The sequence below is a fragment of the Kogia breviceps genome, chromosome 14 (assembly GCF_026419965.1).
Source record: "Kogia breviceps isolate mKogBre1 chromosome 14, mKogBre1 haplotype 1, whole genome shotgun sequence".
NCBI classification, from domain to species: domain Eukaryota; kingdom Metazoa; phylum Chordata; class Mammalia; order Artiodactyla; family Physeteridae; genus Kogia; species Kogia breviceps.
The window spans coordinates 73866969-73890167 of NC_081323.1; the positions used below are offsets into that span (position 1 = coordinate 73866969).

The 23199-nt window shown below is 45.8% G+C and overlaps 1 protein-coding gene across 5 annotated transcripts in view; it reads left to right on the top strand.

The window, feature by feature from the left end:
• The window catches only part of KATNIP (katanin interacting protein), a 194950-nt gene that overhangs the window by 65046 nt on the left and 106705 nt on the right, over nucleotides 1-23199 (top strand). For all 5 annotated transcript variants that reach the window (XM_067012513.1, XM_067012514.1, XM_067012516.1 and 2 more), the window contains exon 6: nucleotides 5386-5517. In XM_067012513.1, coding sequence (XP_066868614.1) covers nucleotides 5386-5517 — 132 coding nt within the window. The remainder of the gene's footprint in view (nucleotides 1-5385; nucleotides 5518-23199) is intronic.

Genomic DNA, 23199 nt, shown 5'->3' on the forward strand with positions numbered 1-23199 from the left:
AGCACCCACTCAGTGTTTAGACACTCTTTCTGGACCACATTAATTTTGTCACATGTTGCTTCTTCATAAACACATTTTCCGTTATATGTGCTGGGTGGGTTCCTTGAGGCCCGGACATTGGTTTTAAAAATGTTTTATATCTTGACATGTTTCCAGAGCCTAGTATGCAGTTAGCGCTTGGTAAGGACTTGCTGATTGTTCCTTAATGCCTATTGCAAGCCTGTCTCCTGATATCTTGGTGAGGTGAGCAGTTGTGCTAAGCTCCTTGGAGGGAGGATGGAAAAGCTGCAGAACAGAGAGACACACATGGACTCTTCTCCTTGAACGCTGGAGTGCCTTCTCATATTTATAATTAAGATCAGACCAGTAGAGCTGCATTAATCCCAACTCTCTTACTTGCCGGTGGGAATTCCCACTTCAGGTATGGCTGGATCCAGGTGCTCAGACAATGTAGCAGGGCTCATTCACCGTCACCCAACTCTGCTTTTTTCCATGTTGCCCTGGGTGAACCAAGATGGCCACCAGCAGCTCCCAACTTACATTCTTTCACCTGCTGTTACATTTCTTTGGCTTCCCTAAACCAATCACCAGGAGACCGTGGGCCAGCAGGATCTAATGCTCAGAGTGGCCAGGCCTGGGTCATGTGCTCTACCCAACCCTGGATGCAGTTCCACATGAATGCTTGGGTTGGGAGTGGGGAAAGGGAGGATTTCCCAAAAGAAAACCAGGGTACTTTTACCAGAAAACAGGGGAACGCATGCTGGACAGGCAGAAGCAACAGTGCCCACCACAAAACCTCACAGACCTCCTGATCTCACACCTCACCAACTTTAATGTGCGTATAAATCCCCCGAGTTCTTGGTAAAATGCAGATTCGGATTCCCGCATCTGAGGTGGGGCTTGAAACTTTGCATTTCTCACAAATTCCTAGGAGAGGCCAATGCTGCTGGTTCCTACATCCTCGTCCCCACCCTCCCTTTCCAGAGAAAGGAACAGAAACCCATGGAGGAGCCAGGCTGCGCCCTAGGCCTGGGCTCTGTGCCCAGTGGTCCTCCCTCTGTTCCCCCTCCTCCTTCCCTCCTCCGCTCTTGGACTGTTTCTTCCCAACATTTGAACGTTACTGAGTGGTTCCCGGGAGGAGGGAGGAGCACACCGCGGAACACCTATCCCAGCCATGAACTTCAGAAAGCCCCCAGGAGCCTCCTGGCCTGGAAAGGCCCAGGCCTATGGATTCTGTGGTGCCCGCCCTCCACGTGATGCTAACCGCTGGCGCCAACAAATTCTCTGAGAGCGAGTTGACAAAGCCTGGGAGGCAGTGACACCACACGGGAGGCCAGAGCCCAGGGCAGCGAGGCTGATGGCCAAAAGGAAGATGGGTGGAAGGTGCAGTTCCAGAAAGAGCAAGGCGCACTTGGAGTCTGGCGAACAAGACGGGATCGCCCATGGAAGGAAAAGTGTCCCAGGGCCCCTTCCTCGCGCACCTCTGCCTCCCGGTTCTCCGATGGGGGGCTCCCTACCTGCCTTTTTCTGCCTCTTACACTCTCTCTCCAAGGTCTTTTCCTGGAATGATCTAGAGCCCAGCCCCTGCCCCTTTAGTGTTAAATCGTCTCAGAAAATTCTTGAATCCCTCCTTGTTCTCCCCAAAGGCCACGGTAGCCCAGTCTGGATACATTTCTCCTTCACTTGCCTGTTGGGGGCAATACAGCGTCGAGGTGCAGGACTGGGGTCAGTCAGAAAACTACAGCCCCAGGGCCAAATTCGGCCACAGCCTGTTTCTGTAAATCAAGTGTTCGGGGGGGACACAGCCATGCGCATTTATGTAGGCATCGTCCAGGGCTGCTCTGAGCTACAGTGGAACAGTTGACTATTGTAGCAGAGACCACAGGGCTGGCAAAGCCTTAAAATATTTATTCTTTACAGGAAACTGGCCCATCCCTGTTTTCGAGTAAGGCCTCTGGAGCCACGCTGTTGGGGTTCAGATCCAGGTCTGTGGCTTCCTAGCTGTGTGACCTTGGCCACGCGGCTTACACCCTTGTGCCCTGGACTCCCCCTGGGATGGCTGTGAGGGCTAAATGAGCAAATGCCCCCGGAGCTCTTGGAGTGGCACCCGCTCTGCATTAAGTGACTTGGTGTTCCAGGTGATGGCAAGGGGTGGGGTGGGAGGGCGGGCGGCGTGAACGCGATGAGAAAGAACTTCCGTCCTGACCCACGAGAGTCCCGCAGGTCAGCAAGGCTCACCGTCCTCATCATCTAGATATAATAATAGCTCGTTTCACTAAGCTTGTGGTGAAGCCAAATCTCACCCCGGGGGTGGAGGGTTCTTACGCTGGGGCATCAGGGGAAATGCAAGCTCTAAATCACCCTTGACTGCCCCTCGGCTGGGAAGTAGGTCCAGTCCACATGGCTCGGTGGACCTCTTCTGTCTCTCAGAGTGACATTTAAGCAGGCCCTGGCTCTCGGATTTGTGCACGTGCGCGGCCTCACCCATAGGGAACACCTCCTTAGATGTTGCTCCCTGGGCACCTGGCTCGCCTCATGCTGGCCCCAGCCTTGCTCACCAAGTCTAGCACAGCCAGTGCTGGACCGGTGGCAGTTTCTTTGCTTGACTACCCAGGCAGTTTGGTCCTGGGTCCATGGTGGATGAAACATACCCTTGGGGGGAGGTCTAACCCGCTGTGTAGACTTGATGCCGCCTAAGGTGAATGGTGTGGCCCCACTGTGCTGCGCATCACAGCCCCTCGCCAAGGGCTCGGCCCATCACCGCGAGTCACGCTCATGGCAGTTCTGCGAGGAAGATGTCATTAGTGCTACTCTGACAGACGTGGAAACCGGTGCTCAGCGAGGGTCCATGACTTGCCCAGGGCTGCACAGGGAATGATCATCAGAGTGCCAGGGATCGAACCCGTCTGCCTGAATTTAGAACCCAGGCCCTAAACCACACGTGAGCAACTCAGCCACGAAGAGTGACGAGTGCCCAAAGGAGGGTTATCCACTAGGGTGGATTCAGCTCAGCTGCATGTAATGGACACTGAACCACTGGGGCTTAAAGACTGTTGTTGTTCTTCCTCTGACACGAACAAGGCATTTGGAGGCAGCCAGGCTGCTAGGACGGGTGGATGATGCCCCCAGGGACCCAGGCCCCTTCGGTTTTGCCATCCTTAGCATGTGGCTTTCTTTCTTATTCTCACAAGATGGCTACCCTGCTCCCAAATGTTACATCCACATTCCATCAGGAAGAAGGGTAGAAGAATAAAGGGCAAAAATCCTGTGTCCCCGAGTGAGTCTTTTCTTTTTCTTTTTTTTGGCTGCATTGGGTCTTCGTTGCTGTGCACAGGCTTTCTCTAGTTGCGGCGAGCGGAGGCTACTCTTTGATGTGGTGCGTGGGCTTCTCATTGTGGTGGCTTCTCTTGTTGCGCGGCACGGGCTCTAGGCCCACGAGCTTCAGTAGTTGTGGCACACGGGCTCAGTAGTTGTGGCACACGAGCCTAGTTGCTCCGTGGCATGTGGGATCTTCCCGGACCAGGGCTCAAACCCATGTCCCCTGCATTGGCAGGCGTATTCTTAACTACTGCGCCACCAGGGAAGCCCTCCGGAGTGAGTCCTGATTAGCAGGGAAACAGTGGCTTCCTTGGCGGCTCTTCCAGTCACTCACATCTGCCTCACACGCCTTCCCAGCTGCAAAAGGGCCTCCAGCGACATGACCATCTTAAAGGGGCACAGTGCCAACTCGATAGAATTGGGGTTCTATTAAGTCAGGATGGAGAGGGCCATGGATAGCTACTGGGCGGTCAGGGAGTGTCTCCAAAGTTTAGATAGGACTTGGATACATGGAGAAGATTTGAAAGAATGGCCTTAAGATCGGGAGAACATCATGAGCAAAGGCACAGAGGTGGGAGAGTTTGGGGCCCAGGTGAGAGTCAGGACTGTGTCATAAACAACATAAACCCTATTTGCATTGGCTTAAGCAAAAGAGAGGAAGCTTCAGCGATGTCTTCCTTCAGGCATGGCTGGATCCAGGGGTTCTGAACAAATCCACCAGGACTCTGCTTCACTCTTTCAGCTCTCTTTATCTCTCTGGAAGGGGTACGATGGTCCCCAGCAGCTCCTGGGGTGCCTCCCTGTAGCTTAGCACCCCTGTAGGAAGAGTGCACCTCCTCTGACAGCTGTAGCAGGAGTCCTGGGGCTACTGTCACTGGCTGCCGTAGGTCCATTCCTGTCCCTGAACCGCTGGCCAGGCGTATTGTGAGGGTTGGAATGGGCTGATTGGCCAGGCCTGAGTCACATTGCCACCCTCCCTTGGGCCACATGTGGACTGAGTCGGGGAGGGAAATGGGGCCTGGAGGAAAATGAGGGAGACCTTTCCTGCGGGCTGGGGAATGGATGCTGGGCTGACAAAGCTGCAGATATTTGGGGTACAGGAAGCATTTGCTTGGCCCAGGTGTCAGGTGTGTGAATGTATGTGTGGGAATCAATGCGGGAAAGATCACTTGGGCCGCTCTGACACAGGTTAGCTGTGGGCAGTCACGTTGCTCCGAGAGTTCACGGAGGAACCCCAGCACAACCTCTTTTTTCACTCCAGCATCCTCCAGCTGTCGCCCCCTCCCCACAGTCCTCAGCAGCTTGCTGCCACCTCCTCATTCCAGTCGGCAGGAAGGGGGGCAGGGCAAGGGGGGGCTCTCCCCTTCCCTTTCCGGGCACAACCGCAAAGACGTACATGCCCCTCTCGCCCACCCACACACATCACGGGCCAGAACGTGTTCACCTGCTCCCTCCCGGCCGCAGGGGATGCTGGGAGCATCACTTGCCAATCTGGAGACACAGTACAAGAGAGAAAGGGGAAACGGACATCCCAGGGACAGCCTGTGGGCTGCCACACCAGGCCAAAGGATGGGTTTCCTAAAGAATGATCCAGGAGTGCTAAGAGGAAGAGGCCCCACCACACAGTTTCCATGGCCCCAAAAGTTTGGGGTATGTTCCATCTGTATTCTGTTTTAGGATATCCACAGTGTGTGTGGAAGAGGGGGTGAGGGGGCCAGTAAAGGCCCTGAGAAGTCCTGGCCCAAAACCCAGGCTTTCCTAAACTTATTTAGATCACAAAGCCCATTTGGGGAAGTCTAACACCCACTGAAATTCTACCCATAAGTTATTTCAAACCAAAAAAATTACTGAAAAATTCTACTGAACACACTTTGGGCAGTAAAAACCAGTAAAGACTTGAGTGGAAGTGGCGTGACCCATCCAGCTGGCCTTCCCGGGATGACGCCAGGCCAGGTGCACCCCAACCTGGCTGCTGTCATGTGCAGCGGACCCTACAGTGCTTGCCCCTCGGAGGAAACAAGAGGTTCGTTTCACCATATCTGAAACGGTCTGACTTTTTGTGTATAGAAATCTGTGCAGATCAGAACGGAAGCTGGCCCGCGGCTCCACATCGAGCCTCCTCTGGACTGTTCTGAAGATTGTGAACCACGTGGGGGTGTGACTGTCAAGGCAGAGGATGCTTCTGGGGATCGTCCACAGGTAGGACTGGCCTCAGCTCGGGGCTATAGCGGCTCTCAGGGGCGCTTTCTAACAGTTACTTATTCCTTTGCGAGCCCTTGCCTTCCTTCACTCTTGCATTTATTTCCCGCACTTTAACAAGCAGACAAATCTTGTGCTAGATGCTCTGCAAGGGACCCGGTGTCCAAAGGTCAGCAAGGCTGACCAAAAGAGGCTGAGAAAAGAGGCTTTTGCCCAAAGAGGCAAAAGCGTATAATCCCTTTACTGCAAGAGGGAGCTGAGAGGTGGGGCAAGGAGTAGCGGGACCAGGAGGGAGAGTATATAGGAAGGCTTCCTGGAGGGAGTGACATTTACCTGGTTCCTAAAAGCTGGGTAAGAGCGTGAGGGCCAGGGAGGTAAGGGTAGGTAAGCCGAGCTGATACTCAGCCTGTCCACACCTGTATGCCTAAACCTGTTGTTAAATATTTTGAATATCCGCGCCCCCTCCCCCTCCTGCCACGGCACCAGAAACCACACATGGAAACACCCAGAGGCCTTGTGTAGCTGTAGCTCAGAGTCCCTGGCCGTGTAGCAACTCACAGGGTTGACCATGGGGTGTTTCACTCCCCTTCCTCAAATTGTCATTTCATTTCTGAAATCCTTGGAATTGCAACAGTAAACCCCAGTCTCCCATGCAACAAGCATTTGTTGGGTACCTACTTTTGAGCATCAGGCTCTGTCCTAGGCACCAGAGATGCAGAAATGAACAAAACTGACAAGGGGCCTATTCTTTTTTTTTCTTTTTTGCGGTACGCGGGCCTCTCACTGTTGTGGCCTCTGCCATTGCGGAGCACAGGCTCCAGACGCTCAGGCTTAGCGGCCATGGCTCACGGGCCCAGCCGCTCTGCAGCATGTGGGATCTTCCCAGACTGGGGCATGAACCCGTGTCCCCTGCATCGGCAGGCGGACTCTCAACCACTGCGCCACCAGGGAAGCCCAAGGGGCCTATTCTTAAGCAACTCATGTTCCCGAGGGAGAGACAGACAATAAAGAAAAAAACCAAGAAATAAATAATGCGATTTCAGGTATTGATACGTTCTAGGAAAAAAAAAAACAGGGGAGATGGGACAGCCAGGAGATCAGACATCATGGGAGAGAGGGAACATTAGGTGGTAGAGAGGGAAGGAATGCCTCTCTCAGGTATGTTTCAGCTGAAACTTGATGGATAAGAAGGAGCCGGCTTTGGAGCCAGCAACGGGAAAAGCATTCCAGGCGGAGGGAACAGCGAGCACAGATGACCTGAGGCTGGCCTTGTTCAAGGGCGCATGATGTAGACATGATGTGGGCCAAGGGGAGTTAGAAGGCGATGAGGTTGGTGCGGCAGAGAGGCAGACCAGGCACAGGTAGGGATGGAGAGTTGAATTTTATTTCAAGGGCATCGCTTTTATAATTAGAATAGAATAAGTGTGTAAATTATCTCCATGGTTATATACAAACTTAATTTTAGAGAGAAGGCAGAGTCAAGTTGCTAAGCCAGTCCTGCCCCATTTGCCAGAATGAGATTGTTCAGCCATGGACCCGGGCTGCAGATTCCAGAGCCTCACCAGGAGGACAGACTTCCTTCCGCATGTGCCTTCTGTACCAAAAAACCTGCTTTTCTGAAATGAAAATGACTCAAAAAGGAGATGGGAATGTCATCCAGGAAACATTCCTCTGATCACCATTGCATGTTGGTGTTTCCTTCTTTTTCTTGTAAAGGAAGGACCATTTAAGGAGCAGGGGATCACTTTGTTTCACATTCCGGCTGCAAAAAATCCGAAAGTTAAAGTTAATTGCAAATTTTTGTCTTCCTGGAAAACAAAAGGTCCTTTTCTATGGAAGGACCCAAAGACCTTGTTTCCTTAAAAACAGTCCATAGAAATGGGATTTTTACAGTGGGCAAAATCGTGGACTTTATTGCCCTCAACACCCACCTCCCACACAACACAGACAGACACATACACACACAGACACACAGACACACAGACACACACACACACACACACACACACACACATGCTTTTGAATCAACCAAAAGGTTCTCTGCTCAGGATCAGTCTGTGCAAACAGCCCTCAGCGCTTCACTTAGGGAGGCTGGTTTGAAGCCAAGTTCAGTCTGTTGCAACCCTAGCCCCGTCCCCTGTCTTAGAACGCATGCATGCCCTTCAAGCAAGAGGCATGCTCGTCCTCTCCTCCTTTGGCCATTTGGTGCCCCCTGTTCATTGAACATATACAGTATTCCTTTTTTTGCTAGCTTCCAAGCTCCCTGCAACACCAGGCAGCCTGTCCCTCACAAGCTATTAAGCTCCATTAGCATTCCTGTGTGAGCGTGCTCTGAATCAGCATCTCCCTGCTCACCCGCACTTAATTTTCTCCACCGTGAGTGCCCGATTGTATTTCTTCCTTTCCTTTTTCTCCCCATCTTGAGGGGGCACTCTGTAAGCCTTCACAGTCAATTTCCCCTTGGAGTTATTTTCCTGCTAAGTGAAAGAGTGAAATGGCCATGCCAGTTTTCGGCAAAGGCAGAAGCCTTAAGAGATGCAATCTGAACAGGGAAGGAAAAATAATGCCTGGCTACGCATACTCAGCCCCCCTCACACTGTTTGCAAGTGCAGTCTGAAATGGAGCAAAAGGAATTGCTGTCCGCATGTGTACTTTTCATCTGACCTTCACTGTTGAAACACACCAGGCTTTTTTGCCTTCCCTCAGATCCTTAGTGAACTTCAATTTCTTGGCACTCTGAGTTCACAGACCAGCATATGCAGGCATGTTCTGTTGGTCTTCACCCCCGTTGACTGTGCCTTTTTAAAAGATGTGAATTACTAGCTGACATTTAAGAATCAGGAGAGTTCATGTCAAAATCTGAATTGGGGGTTTCTCTTGAAAAGTCAAAAGATTTAGGAATTACATTCTTAAATGACAGCCACGAGTGGAGCTGGGGGGTAGCTGTCCCCTTAGACAAGTGTGTGCTGCATGTACCACAGCCCCACCATGTCCCAGGCATCGTCTAGACGCCGAAGCTAAAACACACAAGTACATAATATGCCAGCAGGTGATCGGGCTTGTAAGAGAACTAGGGCAGAGTAAGGGGCTAGAGAATGTGGGCAGAGGCTGCCATGTGACATGGGAGGACGGGGCTTACCCTTGATGAGGTGCTGTGTGAGCAGGGGCCTCGAGGAAGCCAGGGAGTGAGTAGGTAGAGAAGAGCTTCCACACACAGGGAGCAACAGGTGCAGAGGCCCCAGGAGGGAGGACAGCAGAGAGGCTGGTGTGGCTGGAGGTGAGTGAGCAAGGGGACAGGAAAGAGAGGGTGAGGCCAGAGACATAGCCAAGGCTTAGACGGCCTCGGGCTTTGAGGGCTGCGCTAAAGGTGAGGGATTCTACTTTGAGTCAGAGGAGAAGCCATCGTAGGGTTTTGTAAGCCATTGTAGCTTAACAACTCCAGGGAAAGGAGGACACCTCTTTCTTTCCAGAGAGTTCTGCCTCAGTGCCAGGTCTTGGTTATGTTGGCTTGCCTTGGGATATGTGTTACAATGGATAAGAAGGCTCCATTTAAGGACCAGGAATGAAAGTGCACATTTTTTTCCATTATTAAGGTATCCTTTTTTTCCTGACAATGCATGATCAATGTTAAAAATTCAAATGATAACAAAGAAAATAAAAGTCCTCTCATAATCTCACTGCCCCAGAGATGAGTGCTGTGAATAGGTGGGTATATTACCATCCAGCCTAAAAATGGCATATATTCATTATGTTCCTTGAAAGTATATATTAATTGTATCCAAGATGAGATAGTTGATCTGGAACATTCCGGTCCTGGCCTGTTCCCAGTGAGTGGTATTTTCTGCGTTTAGTTATCTTATCAGTCCCTGAGAGCATGACAGGTGATGGGAAGAAGATTGGCCCACTCCGGCATCTTCTGGAATACCTTCTCTGAGTTTTTCTTTCCATTGTGTAGATCCTGGAGTGGCGTGAATTGGATATTTAGCCACGATTACAATTCAGTGTTCTGAAGTCATTGTTACTTGCTGACACATATAACAACTAAAGACCTGTCTTAACCCGTGTGCCACCAGCAGGGCTGCCACATGTGGACTCTGCTGTGGTCCGTGACGGCTCACCCACCTGTCGGTACAGTGTAGATTATGGGGCTGTGCCATCATTGGTGGAGCAACCCTCAGTGGACCACCCCACCCCACTTTGTCCCCGTCAGGGCTCTTCAGCAAATCCCTTCAGTCACCCTTCATTAATTTCAATGGTGAGACTTCAAAAAGGAGGGATCGGGCTTCCCTGGTGGCGTAGTGGTTGAGAATCTACCTGCCAATGCAGGGGACATGGGTTCGAGCCCTGGTCCGGGTAGATCCCACATGCCACGGAGCAGCTGGGCCCATGAGCCACAGCTACTGAGCCTGCGCGTCTGGAGCCTGTGCTCCGCAACAAGAGAGGCCGTGACAGTGAGAAGCCCGCGCACCGCGATGAAGAGTGCCCCCCACTCACCGCAACTAGAGAAAGCCCTCACACAGAAATGAAGATCCAACACAGCCAAATAAATAAATAAATTTATTTTTTAAATTGTATTGGTTAATTTTAACTTATTGTTTGAGATGAACTTTAACATTATTTGGTCAAAATATAGCCAAATAAATCTCCCTAAGATATTATTAAAAAAAAAAGGAGGGATAGTTTTTTAGGGCAGTTCTATTACCATATAAATAACCTTTGAGCGAGTGCCTTTTCAAAAAATTTTATTTATTTATTTTTGGCTGCATTGCGTTTTCGTTGCTGAACATGGGGTTTCTCTAGTTGCAGCGAGCGGGGGCTACTCTTAGTCATGGTACGCGGGCTTCTCATTGCGGTGGCTTCTCTTGTGGAGCACGGGCTCTAGGTGCACGGGCTTCAGTAGTTGTGGCACGCGGGCTCAGTAGTTGTGGCTCGCAGGCTCTAGAGCGCAGGCTCAGTAGTTGTGGCGCACGTGCTTAGTTGCTCCACGACATGTGGGATCTTCCCGGGCCAGGGCTCGAACCTGTGTCCCCTGCATTGGCAGGTGGATTCTTAACCACTGCACCACCAGCGAAGTTCCTTCTCTTGATCTTTTATTGTTCTTTCCACATAAATGGGATTATACTATCCAGGCTATTTGATAGCCCCACTGTTTTTAGTCAACAACATGCCAGGGCCATCTTACCATACCAGTACTCACTCAGCCATGTGAACCCAGTGGCTCTGAGCACTGTTTAGGTTGTTGGTGGCCAGAGTTTGAATCCTGGTCCACTTACCAGCTGTGTTCCTGCAATGGTGTTGGTAAAGCAGTGGTGAGTTTGAGCAGATGAGCTTTAAGAGCGAGAATGACTTAGGGAGGCATAGAGACCAAGAGGGAGAAAGAGGACCCCGTACATCTCCAGGGACGTAAGTTTCTTTTACTACGCCCAGTTCTCTCTGCTTGCGCCTAGGATACCAAATCTCCCATCAGCACCACGCCCTGTGATTTTAATTTCTCCCTCCTGAATGTACATGGACGCCCCAACCCTCCAAGCAGTATAGACAGAGAAAGGATCCTCTTAACTATTCAGGATGTAATGGTAAGATGGACTTTCACATCCTAACTGTCAGGGGCCAGGGTCTTCTCCATACCAAGCAGCTGGGCCATAGGATAGACCCCACGAGAGAGTCTCCATTTACAGCTGGGAAAACAACACAGATCACAACAGGATTGGTTGTTAACAAAAAACCTCTGGCCTACACACCAAAAGATTTCAAACAACACACAAGAGGCTTGACTTAATACCATTATTTTCTTTAATGATAGTAAAAGCTCACATTAAATGAGCACTTACTCAGTACCTAGCACTGTGTGGAGTGTATAACATCCATCACTGCATTCATTAACCCTGTGAGTTACTTGCTAGGAATTTTCATTCTCATTTTATAGTTTGAGGAAACTGAGGGATGAGAAATGATGTTGCTCACCAAGGCTTTAGAGAAGCCCAGACTGGAAGCCCAGACCCCAGGACTCCTTGTTCCATGAAATTAACAATCACAGGCTGGGAATTGCACTGAGCTGTTTTTGGGCAGGGTCTGTTGTGAATATCATTGATGTTCTGCCTAGGAGAGAGGTGTTCAGAGGTGGCCATCCATCGATTCTGCTTAACTGTTTTAAACAACCTGGAGAAGACCTCTCCTCTGACAAATATTTCCCCAGTGAACCCTGAGCTGGAAACATTGATGAAAAATGTTTTTCAAAAGTGAAGTCCAATGAGGAAACAAGCAGACAAAGCCAAATTGAGGGACAGTCTACAAAACAACTGGCCGGGAGTCTTCAGAAATGTCAGTTGCATAAGAGACAGAGAAAGGCTGTTCCAGATTAAAGGGGGCTAAAGTTATGAGATGTGAGATCCTGGGAGGTTGGGGGGATTGCTCTAAATTTAAGGATGTTTTGGAGAAATTAATGAAATTTGAAAATCATATTATGTTATAAAATAATACTGTATTGATGTTAAATTTCTGAATTCGGTAATTATATTGTGGTTATGTAAGAAAAGGTCCCTGTTCTCAGGTTTCTGAGAATTGGTGAAGAATTGGTGAATATAGGTGATGGGTATTTGGGCATTCATTATGCCCTTCTATTATACTATGCTGATAAGTTTTCTACCGGATTTACATTTTTTCAAACCAAGTTTTTAAGAAGCTAGTACATTAAGGAGGAGATAAGCTGCTTCAGTAGAGCTAAGCATCAGCAAAGGAAGAAATAGAAAAAAGTTAAAAAAAAAAAGGAGACCTAGTTTAAAAAGCTTAGTAGGATTGTATTGATGTCAGTTTCTGGACTGTGCTATTGTGCTGTTGTTATGTGGGATGTTACCGTGGAGGAGACTGGATGAAGGGTACATGGTATGGCTCTGTATTGTCTACAGTTAGCTCAAAACAAAAAGTAAAAAGCTAACTAAATAAAAGAAACACAAATGTCCAGGTCATATCATCCAGAGGTTTTGATTCTGATTCTGGATTTGGACTCAGACATGGTTCCTCTGTTTAAGCACCCCATGTGACTGTAATTTGCAGCAATGTTTGAGAACCACCATTATAAGAAAAAGATAGAGCCATGGATCTTAAAATTTGATATACACAAGAATCACTAAGGTCCATCGACAGATGAATGGATAAAGAAGATGTGGCACATATATATACACAATGGAATATTACTCAGCCATAAAAAGAAACGAAATTGTGTTATTTGTAGTGAGGTAGATGGACCTAGAGTCTGTCATACAGAGTGAAGTAAGTCAGAAAGAGAAAAACAAATATTGTATGCTAACACATATATGGAATCTAAAAAAAAAAAAAAGGTTCTGAAGAACGTAGGGGCAGGACAGAAATAAAGATGCAGACATAGAGAATGGACTTGAAGACATGGGGAGGAGGAAGGGTAAGCTGGGACGAAGTGAGAGAGTGGCATGGACATATATACACTACTAAATGTAAAATAGATAGCTAGTGGGAAGCAGCCACATAGCACGGGGAGATCAGCTTGGTGCTTTGTGACCTCCTAGAGGGGTGGGATAGGGAGGGTAGGAGGGAGACGTAAGAGGGAGGAGATATGGGGATATATGTATATGTATAGCTGATTCACTTTGTTATAAAGCAGAAACTAACATACCATTGTAAAGAAATTATACTCCAATAAAGATGCTTTAAAAAATAAAAGGGAAAAGTAAATAACAACAACAACAACAAGAATCACTAAGGATATATATATATATATATATATATATATATATATATTTTTTTTTTTTTTTTTTTTGTCCTTGCTGGATCTTAGTTGCTGTACGCTAGATCTTTGTTGCATAATGCAGGCTCTAGTTCCCTGACCAGGGATTGAACCCAAGTCCCCTGCATTGGGAGCGTGGAGTCTTAACCAGTGGACCACCAGGGAAGTTCCACAATATATATATTTTTTTAATTAATTAATTTATTTATTTATTTTTGGCTGTGTTGGGTCTTCGTTGCTGTGCGCGGGCTTTCTCTAGTTGCGGCGAGCGGGGGCTACTCCTCGTTGCGGTGCGCGGGCTTCTCATTGTTGTGGCTTCTCTTGTTGCGGAGCACGGGCTCTAGGCGCGCAGGCTTCAGTAGCTGTGGCACGTGGGCTCAGTAGTGTGGCTTGTAGGCTCTAGAGCTCAGGCTCAGTAGTTGTGGCTCACAGGCTTAGCTACTCTGCGGCATGTGGGATCTTCCCGGCCCAGAGCTCGAACCCATGTCCTCTGCATTGGCAGGCAGATTCTTAACCACTGTGCCACCAGGGAAGCCCCCACAATATTTTTTTAAATGCATATTTTAGGTCTAATTTTTATGCTAAGAGAGTTGTTTACAGGAAGTAGCACAGTTTTTAGCAGATGAACTCCTGGGGATTCTGAATCAGAAGGTCTGAAGATTAGAGTCTCTCAAATGGAAGGAAAGTTTTTGAGATCATTTGGACTTTGTGGCTTTGATTTGGGGGCTATAAAGAAAGAAATGTTAAAATTGGAAGTCAAAATCTCATATGTCAGATAAAATTAAGATAACTGTAAAGTAAAATGCAAAATAAAATAACAACAAAAATCCAGAGGTTCACAATAGCCAGAAAGGGATGAGAGGGGGCTCTTCCCTTGTCTTCAAACCATATCCTGTACTTCTAGAAACTTGGGTAGGAGACGATGTCACTTAATAAATGAAAGATACGAAAGCATAATAGCTCCTGGCAATATCTCCTGTATTATAGATCAATTTCTATCCAGAATATTGATCATTTGTATTAAGAAAAGACTAAATTATGTTTAATATACATACTCTTTTAAGAAGACAGGGAAGTCTTATCTATTTTAGAAGTATTTTCATTTAAAATTATTTTATTTAGATTTTTGGCTATTTAAAGGGGTGAATTTTAGATAAACAGAAAATTCATTTTATATTATTAAGGCATTATTATATTAAGAAAATGAATATGCACCCTTCATACTTGGTTTTCTCACTTCGGTCACATTCAAAATATGTCGCACACTCAAAATAGGTCTCAAACTTGAGGAAAAAAATTCAGAAAATATAGGGGCATGTAAGAGAGGATTTCTTGTTAGTTACAACTTGAAAAAGTTATGCTTAAATTCAAAATAAGGGTAGAAATATAGTGATAAATGGACGAGGATATATCCAAAGGGAAAGGTTTGGACCCATCACCTCAAGGGCCAGCTTCAGCTCATGGGTGTGTTTCACTGGCTGGTCTGTTGTTTTGCTATAATCATTATTGTTGCTGTTTTATGGGGTTGGCCAAACTGGAAAAAAATCCGAACGAACTTTTTGGCCAAACAAATATTTTTGAATTAGAAAACTTTTATTCTGAGCATGTACCCTTCACTCTGCCTTAGTCCTCACCTCTCCCTGTTGTCTGACACTGTGTCTCCCATTGCTGTTTCACACGACATTACATTTTCTGAAGATGTAGGGGGCTTGTGGCTCCTGTTTTAGGGAGGAAAAGAACCAATGACTGTGACTCAGCAAGTCTGGAGAGGGTGGTTTGAGCTTTTCTATAAACTCTGTGGGGACTTGGCTAAGTCACACTCTTGGAGCCCCATTTCCTCCCCTACAACAAAAAGGGATAGATTAGATATTTCCTGTGCCTGTCAGCTCTGAAATCATACATCCTAAGGGGAGTTTATAGGTGTTCCCATATTGCAAATTCCACAAGAACAGAGGATACGTGGTAGTTCATGGAGCCCTCCACTCATCCAAGGACCATTTCTGGAGGCTGTTTGCAAGTTACATATTTAGGGCTTGAAACACCCTCCCCCCCCCATCCCAGATCTAAGCTTCATGATGGCAGAGACGTGTGCTATCTCTTGCCTGCCGTGTCTCCGGTCCCTAGAAAATTGCCTGGCGTAGAGTTAGTTTGCAAATCTTTGTTAAGCAAGTGAATTGAGTAGTTGATTGATTGAATCAATGAGCCAGCGTGGCAGAGTGGTTGATTAGGCACCCTGGCCAGCCCACACATAGCTGAGTTCAGTTATCACATCGCTAAGTTATAATTATGATGACAATATTTTCCAAACTATGAATCAGGACACATAATCTGACAAAGAATTTCTGTGCTACTTGGGGTAGAAGTGTCAGTTTGGGAGATGTAGCTTGGATTCTGAAATATTGGGATTTCTGGCAGAGGGTGTTAATTAAAATGAATATTTTAAGTGACGTGAGTGAGGGGGTGGGGGGCGGTACCAAGCATGGCACTTGGCCTGGGTGTCAGGGCATGGTAGAAAGTAGTGGGGATGTAGGGAACAGTCTCTACACAGCTCAGCTGACTGTCATCATAGGGGCCCGGTGGTGCCAGGCTTTCTAATTTTGAGAAGCCAAGTATCTGGGCTTGTTTGTGTTCGATTTCCCCCATTTTTTTTATGTTGGTAACTAATTCACGATTTTCTATGAGCCAGACAAAATGTGACTGCCGGCCAGATTTGGTCTTCAGACCACCAGCTTGCAACTTTTCATTTAGACAATGAAAGCTTTGTTAGTTCCTGACAAGAGAAGAGGAAGAGGTTTTTTCCTTTCCAGTGACACTTGAGTTAGCCCCTCTCGTACCCAGAACCATCAGGGGCATGGCGTCCTGAATGTACCCAGAGATGCCCAGCTGGATAGCTCAGACCAAAGGACCACCTGGCTAACGTCATTAGGAAGGTCCCTGAGCACGTAGGTCAGACAGCACAAAGCCAGCTGAGCAGGAATAATTCAGTGATGAGCATGAATGATTTGTGTGTAATGATGCTGAACAAGCACTAAACACCCATAAAATACAGGTCCAGAACTGAGAGATGTAGTAATCCTTTCACCTAATAGAGCATCCCTGTAAGTGAAGATACTGGATGGTATTTGACTTCCTAAAGCATCCTTTTCAATCTTAATGAAAATGTAAAATGATCTCTGAATCAATACTGGAATAAATAATCTTTTTTATTTCTTGCATTTATAGTCTACTCAGAATTTCTTAGGTATTTTCACATTATTTTGTCATTTTATATAACATCTAATACATGAGTGATTTCTCATTAGAAAAGATTCAAACAATTAAGAAGTAAACTGAGTAAAATAGGAAAAGCTCTCTCTACCTCCCAGACAAACCAGGCCCAGCTTTCAGTTCTATTGAGCACGCATACTTTATTTATTTTGTCATTCATTCATTCACTCATTTACTGTTTTCTATTTCAGTTCATTTCTGCTTTTATCTTTATTCCTTCCCTAAACTTTTTGGTTTAATTTATTGCTTTGATTCTCCCCCCACCCCCATCCCATAACCTGGCTTCTTACTTTATTTTTTTTTATTTTTTTTATTTTATTTTTATTTTTTTTTTGCGTTACGCGGGCCTCTCACCGCTGTGGCCTCTCCCGTTGCAGAGCACAGGCTCCGGACGCGCAGGCTCAGCGGCCATGGCCCACGGGCCCAGCCGCTCCGCGGCACGCGGGATCCCCCCGGACCAGGGCACGAACCCGCGCCCCCCGCATCGGCAGGCAGACTCTCAACCACTGCGCCACCAGGGAAGCCCTCTAATACAGCAATTTTAAGCCTATAAATTTTCCTCTGAATACTGCTCTGTCCTTATCTCACAAATTTTGCATGTATGTAGTGTTTTCATTGTCATTTACTTCTTTTGGTTTGTGAGTTTAGGGATATTTTTCTCTTTATTTAGAAGAGTTTTACAAATGTTCTAAGTAGAGAGTTTTTTTTTATCTTTCTGTGTTAATTTCTAATTTTACTACATTATGGTTAGAGATTGGTCTGTTTGATTTCTGTTGTTTTGGAAGTCTTTGAGACTTTGTTTGTGGTCTACCAGATAATTTTTATGAATGCTCTATGGTATTTCAAAAGAATAATCATTCTCTTTTTGGTATAAAGTTCTCAGTATATCTATTAAAACAAGCTATTAATTATGTTATTTAACCAGGCAATTATGTGTGTCCCAGTATAGTCCCATACCACCTATATCAGAATCACTTTGGCTTCTTATTAAAAATGTAAATTCTCATACCCTGTTCAAAGATATAGAGCTGGGTTTACAGGGGGCACGGAGTGCTCAGAATCTGCATTTTTAATAGGACTCCCAGATAATTCTTATGCTCATTAGCAAACCACTGCAATAGAGCCCTAATTAATTTTTGTCTATTTAATCTGGGTGATTTCTGTGAACTTATCAATGTTCCCTTATATTACTCTGTTTTTGCTTTATACATTTCATATCTGTCATTGTGTACATACAGAGTCAAGATGTTTTCTGACAGGTTGTTTGTTTAATCCACATGAATATATCAGTATCATTCTCTTTGTCTCTTTGTTTAAAGCACTAGGTGGGCCTTTTCAGTCTAAAGGCTTATGTCTTTCTATAGCATTGGAAAATGTTCATTTATCATTGTTGTTGTTATTATTTTCCATTGTTTCAGTTCTATCCTCTGGAGCTTCTCTTGGACAAATGTTGGCCCAGATCTTCAAGTCTCTTAATTTTTCTTTCATATTTTTCTTTTTGTCTTTTTATACTGTGTCCATGTGAAATTGTTTGGCTTGAATTTCTAACACATTTAATTTGTCACCTTTTAGCTCTTTCTGTACTTAGTTTATCTTTTTCAAAATGTTAATGATAAAATTAAAACTTGAGATCTCTAGCTGTTTCTTTTTCATGGATGAAATGTCCTCTCAAATCTCTCCAGGGATATTTTCAGGATTCTAAAGTTTTCCTCTGCTTATTCTATTAACTCTCTTTCATTGGGTGTTCGTTCTTTTGTTAATTAAATTTTGTGCCAATCTTCAGAGTTTTGGTTTTCCCAAATGTTTGGTCATTCTCGGTTGTCTGCTCATCTTTGTATTTGAGAATCCTACTTCTTCTGCCTGTTCTATTTAATATAACCTGACCTTGATGTTGATTGGGGCACAACATGCTCCTGGAGGCTGTGTGCCTTAGCTCCTCTTCCAGGTATGGGAACTCCTAGTCTACTTTGGGGAAAATGACCTCCTGGAGCATTGCCCACATCCAGGCATCAGCCTGTGTGCACTTAATACAGCTGGGGAGGGGCCAGCAGCCCTAAAAGCAGCCCCCAGTGAATGCCCCAGGGCTTCCTCTCACTCCACCTTGACTCTGGACTCAGCTACACACACACACACACACACACACAATTCCTTGTATGGAAAATTTTACTGCCCTTGTTTTGGTCCATAGTTTCCTCTGCTTTTACTGCTTCATAGATGTGATCTCTGCTTTCTTGCCTTTCAGGAATTCCTCAAAATTTCTAGTGATCCAGCAACATTCTGTGTTGTTTGGCCTCTATCTTGCCATCCGTATCTGATTTCCTTCTCTTGATCTTTCAGCCACCCTCCTACCCCTGCTCTGGGCAGACTCAGATGAGGCAGCCAGCCACAGCACACTGATGCCACAGGGTTTGCCCAGGGCCTCATAGCCAGGAAATGATACCCTTCTGCTTCCTGAGTCTGTGCTCGTTCTCTTATTCACTCCACTGCTTAAGACAAGGATGGCTTTTTCCTTCATAATAATGGACATTTGAGACTGAACTCTAGGGGGCTTCATAAATAAATCTAGCTCTGAATGAAAATCAGTGAAAGAAAATCCAAGGTTGAAAGGGGGCAGTAAGAAAGTAGCAGAAAACCAAAAACATCGCATAGGTACTTGAAGCTCGGATAAAACTCATATTTTCCTAGCCATAGTTCCATCAGAATTGATGTAGGGAAATGTGATTTAAAAAATACACAGCGTGGACCCTATAGTTAGAGCTCAAGTCACTTTACTCTGGGAAGTTTGTGATCTAGATGCCACCAGGCTTGAGGTATGGACTGGTAAGCCTCAGATGTGGGTTCTGGACACTCATTATATTTGTAATTTCTTATGGAATGGCTGTCTTTGTTGCCAGATTATAAATTCCATGAGAACGGGGACTCTGTTTTATTCATCACTCTATCCCTAGCACTTAGCAATCGGACCTGCTTATGGGGACACATATATTCAACAATAAATGAATGAATGAAAAGAAGGACAGATTAGTTAATTCACCTTTCATTGCAAGGTAAAAATCATTTCTGGGTCAGGCAGTTTAATATATGTAAAATGGCTCATGTAAGGCAATAGGAGTTGGTGGGAATTATTGCAACTAACAGTGCATGCAAATCCCACTTTTATAAAATTGCCAATCAAATGAGGACATCACTGGGGGTTCGCGGCATGTCCATGACCTCTACCGCCGAGACTGCTGCTTCCTCTTGAGGACTCAAAGTATCCAGTATGGCTTCATGGGCTAAACATCTGATATTCTTGTAGGCAGTGTCAATAGGGTCTGAGAGATAGAAAAGAATATGCTGTCATCTCAATGTTAAATTTTCTGTAAAAACTAGACCTCTGTTAGAGCAATCACGAAACACTAATTCATAGCTATTATCTCATTGCATCCCTTCCACAAACTTGTCAGGTTGTCAGGGAACATTTTCCCACATGAGAGGTGGGGGCTTGAGGCTCAGAGACTTGCCTGGGGACATAGGGCGGCTGGAGTCGGGCCTGGAACCCACACCCAGAACTTAGACCAAGCTGTCCCCTTTTCTGAGTGGAGTTAGAGGTTTAATGCTTCATCCACTAACACCGAACACATGATTTAACACATTTAGTGACATCATGGCAGCTTTGTGTCAAAAGCTCTTACAGGCAGATGTCATCAGTTTCGTGTAAGCCAATGGGTGATCACAGAGCACCTGACTTTCATCTCGCTCTAGAGACCACTGGCTTCCAATGCATTGATGCCAGGCAGGGAATAAACGTGGGCACGGAATGAAAAACCTGGACTTTGGAGTCAGACAGTCCTTCCTCCAAACCCTGGCTCTGCCCTTGCTAGCCACATGACCTGGGGCTGCCATTTAAGTGCCCTGAACCTATAAGATAAGGACACCTACACACAGGGGTGGTAGGAGGCTGCAGGGAGATGAGGTGTGTAGAGGGGTTAGCCTGGTGCCTGATATGTAGCAAAAGCTTTGTAATCAGCAGCTGCTGCCATTGTTGACATTACAGTTGTGGTTGCTATTGTTGCAGACATTTCATGTGCTATGGTGACCCGGTTTTGCTCTTTTCCTAGCCCAGCAGAAAAGAGGAAGATCAGGCCTGTAAGGCACTACTAAACCACTGACCATGAAACCTCGGCTGCATTTTAGTCACTGGTCCAGCATCCTTCCTTCCCTCGCCTCCTCCCTGGCTCTCTAGCAAGAAGGCCAATTCGTATACAGTCCCATCATCTGCTCCCCACCTGTGGTATTTGCAGCCTGGCCTTCATGCAGAAGGCTTTCTGTTGAAAGGGCTTGAACTGAACATTTTAAGGGCTGAGCATTGAAATAGCATATAACAAGGTTTTAAAGCAAAGCTATAAAGTAAGTTTTCACAGAGCTTTTTCTGGATGACAGCTTCAAAGCAACTGGTAGATGCCCTAGCAGGGTATCCCTTTGAAGTATCGGCAGGTTGGCTTTCAAAGCGACCAACCCAAGGTCCTCATCTTCCCAGGTGGAAAGGATTTGAACAGCTTTCTCGAGGGAATGTGGCTACGTAGTTCATCTCCCCTTTGCCCCTGGAACAGATGGTTTTAGATCACGTGGGCATTATAAGGACCTAGGTTCTTAAAGTGTGCTCACCCAGTGTAAGCAAATGTATTATTTTCCTCTGTGAACAAGAGAGCAGTAATGCAGAATCTAGGCTTCTTTTATATATATATATTTACTATATATATTTATAGTAAATACAATTATGGCATTTAAATTTGTATTAATTTGCCAGAAGCAAAACCAAATTGAAACAGAATTATTGAAATTCAGATTTCTTTATCACGAGAGATTTCGTAAAACATCCCGTCCATTTAATAAATTATGAACAAAATATTAAGAGATCGGAGTTTGCCATTTTTAAAAACCCTGTTGTTTCCATTTAAGATGGATATGAATTGACTAATCTGCTACGGAAAATGAGGCCAGGTTGCATCCACACTGCCTGCCCTCTTCTGGTTTTTGTGAGCTTAGCTAAGAGCTTAGGTTTAGAACATTACACTTCGGTCCATAACCCGGATACGCACAATTGTCTAATACAGTTGACCCTTTAACACGGGTTTGAACTGCATGGGTCCACCTGTACGTGGGGTTTTTTTCAATAAATATAGTTCCTGTATTTTCATTTTACAGATCTTTAAGTATGGGGAAAAGTTTGTGTTCGGTTAGAGGTCACAATATGCGAAATCAAAAGAACTGGGGTTTGAGTCCTCTTCTGTCCAGACTGCTTCAGCTTCCTGCCCTTGGGTGAGCCATTTATCAGTTCCTTTGCTTTTGAGGCAGAGAGAGCAGTCCATGGATTTTCGACTGCATGGGGGCAGGGCCCCAATCCCCGTGTTGCTCAAGGGTCACTTGTATTTCTTTAGTCTCTAAACGTCTTCAGTGTTCACCATTAGACCTTTTGTCATAGGGTCTCCTGGTCTGTGTTCTTTATTTTGATTTTACTTTTCATTGTTTGGATTTTGTGCTCTGGAGGTTTTTTTCTGAGAAGGACTTATGGGTGCTACATTTATATTACTGGCATTTCTCCCTGTTGAGATTGGTGGCTTGTTACTTTTAAATCTGGACCACTTGAGTGGATACAGTAAGTTAGACGCTGCTCCATCATCTGCCAGCATCGAGTGCTGCTACTTGCCCATTTCTGAATCCCTCTTTTGGGGACAGGATGTGTTCCAGGGCTAGAGGTCAGTGACTGTCAGACAACTGGCCGTTCAGGGTCCTCCACACCACTGTTCCTACCACTCCTATATGGAATTTATTTATTTTCAGGAGTAAGGATTTAAACATAACTGTAAATACCTGATATTTTTTTATTTATAAAATTGAAAACATGCTTATAATAAAAAATTAAGTAAAACAAAGCAGAAAACAAAGTCCCCATAATACCACCCCAGAGAGAATATTGTTAAGAGTTTGCTGTTTCCAGACTTTTTGTATGCCTAGATGTATACATACTAATATATTAATTTTTAAAAGAATCAGGATTATACTATATGTACATTTTCCAACATGCTTCTTTTTACTTAAACATATATCTCGCTGTCTTTCTGAATAAGTGCATGAGACCTACCTCATTCTCTGTAAGGGCTGCCTGGGGCTCCGTCAACGCCTGCTCTATTAGTAATTTAACCCATCTCTTACTAATGAACATGCAGGTCATTCTCTTTTATAAATGATGCCTCAACGATCTTTGCATACTTAAGAATGAAGGGTAAATTCCTAGAAGGGCTGGGGTGAAGGGTATGCACATTGTTAATTTCTAGTCAGCCATTTCTGTCATCTCGGCCTCCAAAATACATCTCAAAATGCATCTCCTGTCCCCACCTCTGCTTCCACCTTCCTCTTTACCTGCTACCGCAGGTGCAGCTGTCTGCTGTCTGTCCTGTTTCCATCCTGGCCCCGCCTCTCAAAATCCACTCATTATCCAAGAGCCAGAGTGATCTTTAAAAACAGAAATCAGATAATGTTGTATTTCTGCTTAGCACCCTTCGTGACCTCTCATGGTACATAAAAGAAAATTCAGACTCTGCTCCGAGGCCTACAAGGCACTGCCCCTGTGACCCCTTTCCTGCTCCCCGCCCTCCCCTCCCCTCCAGCCATTG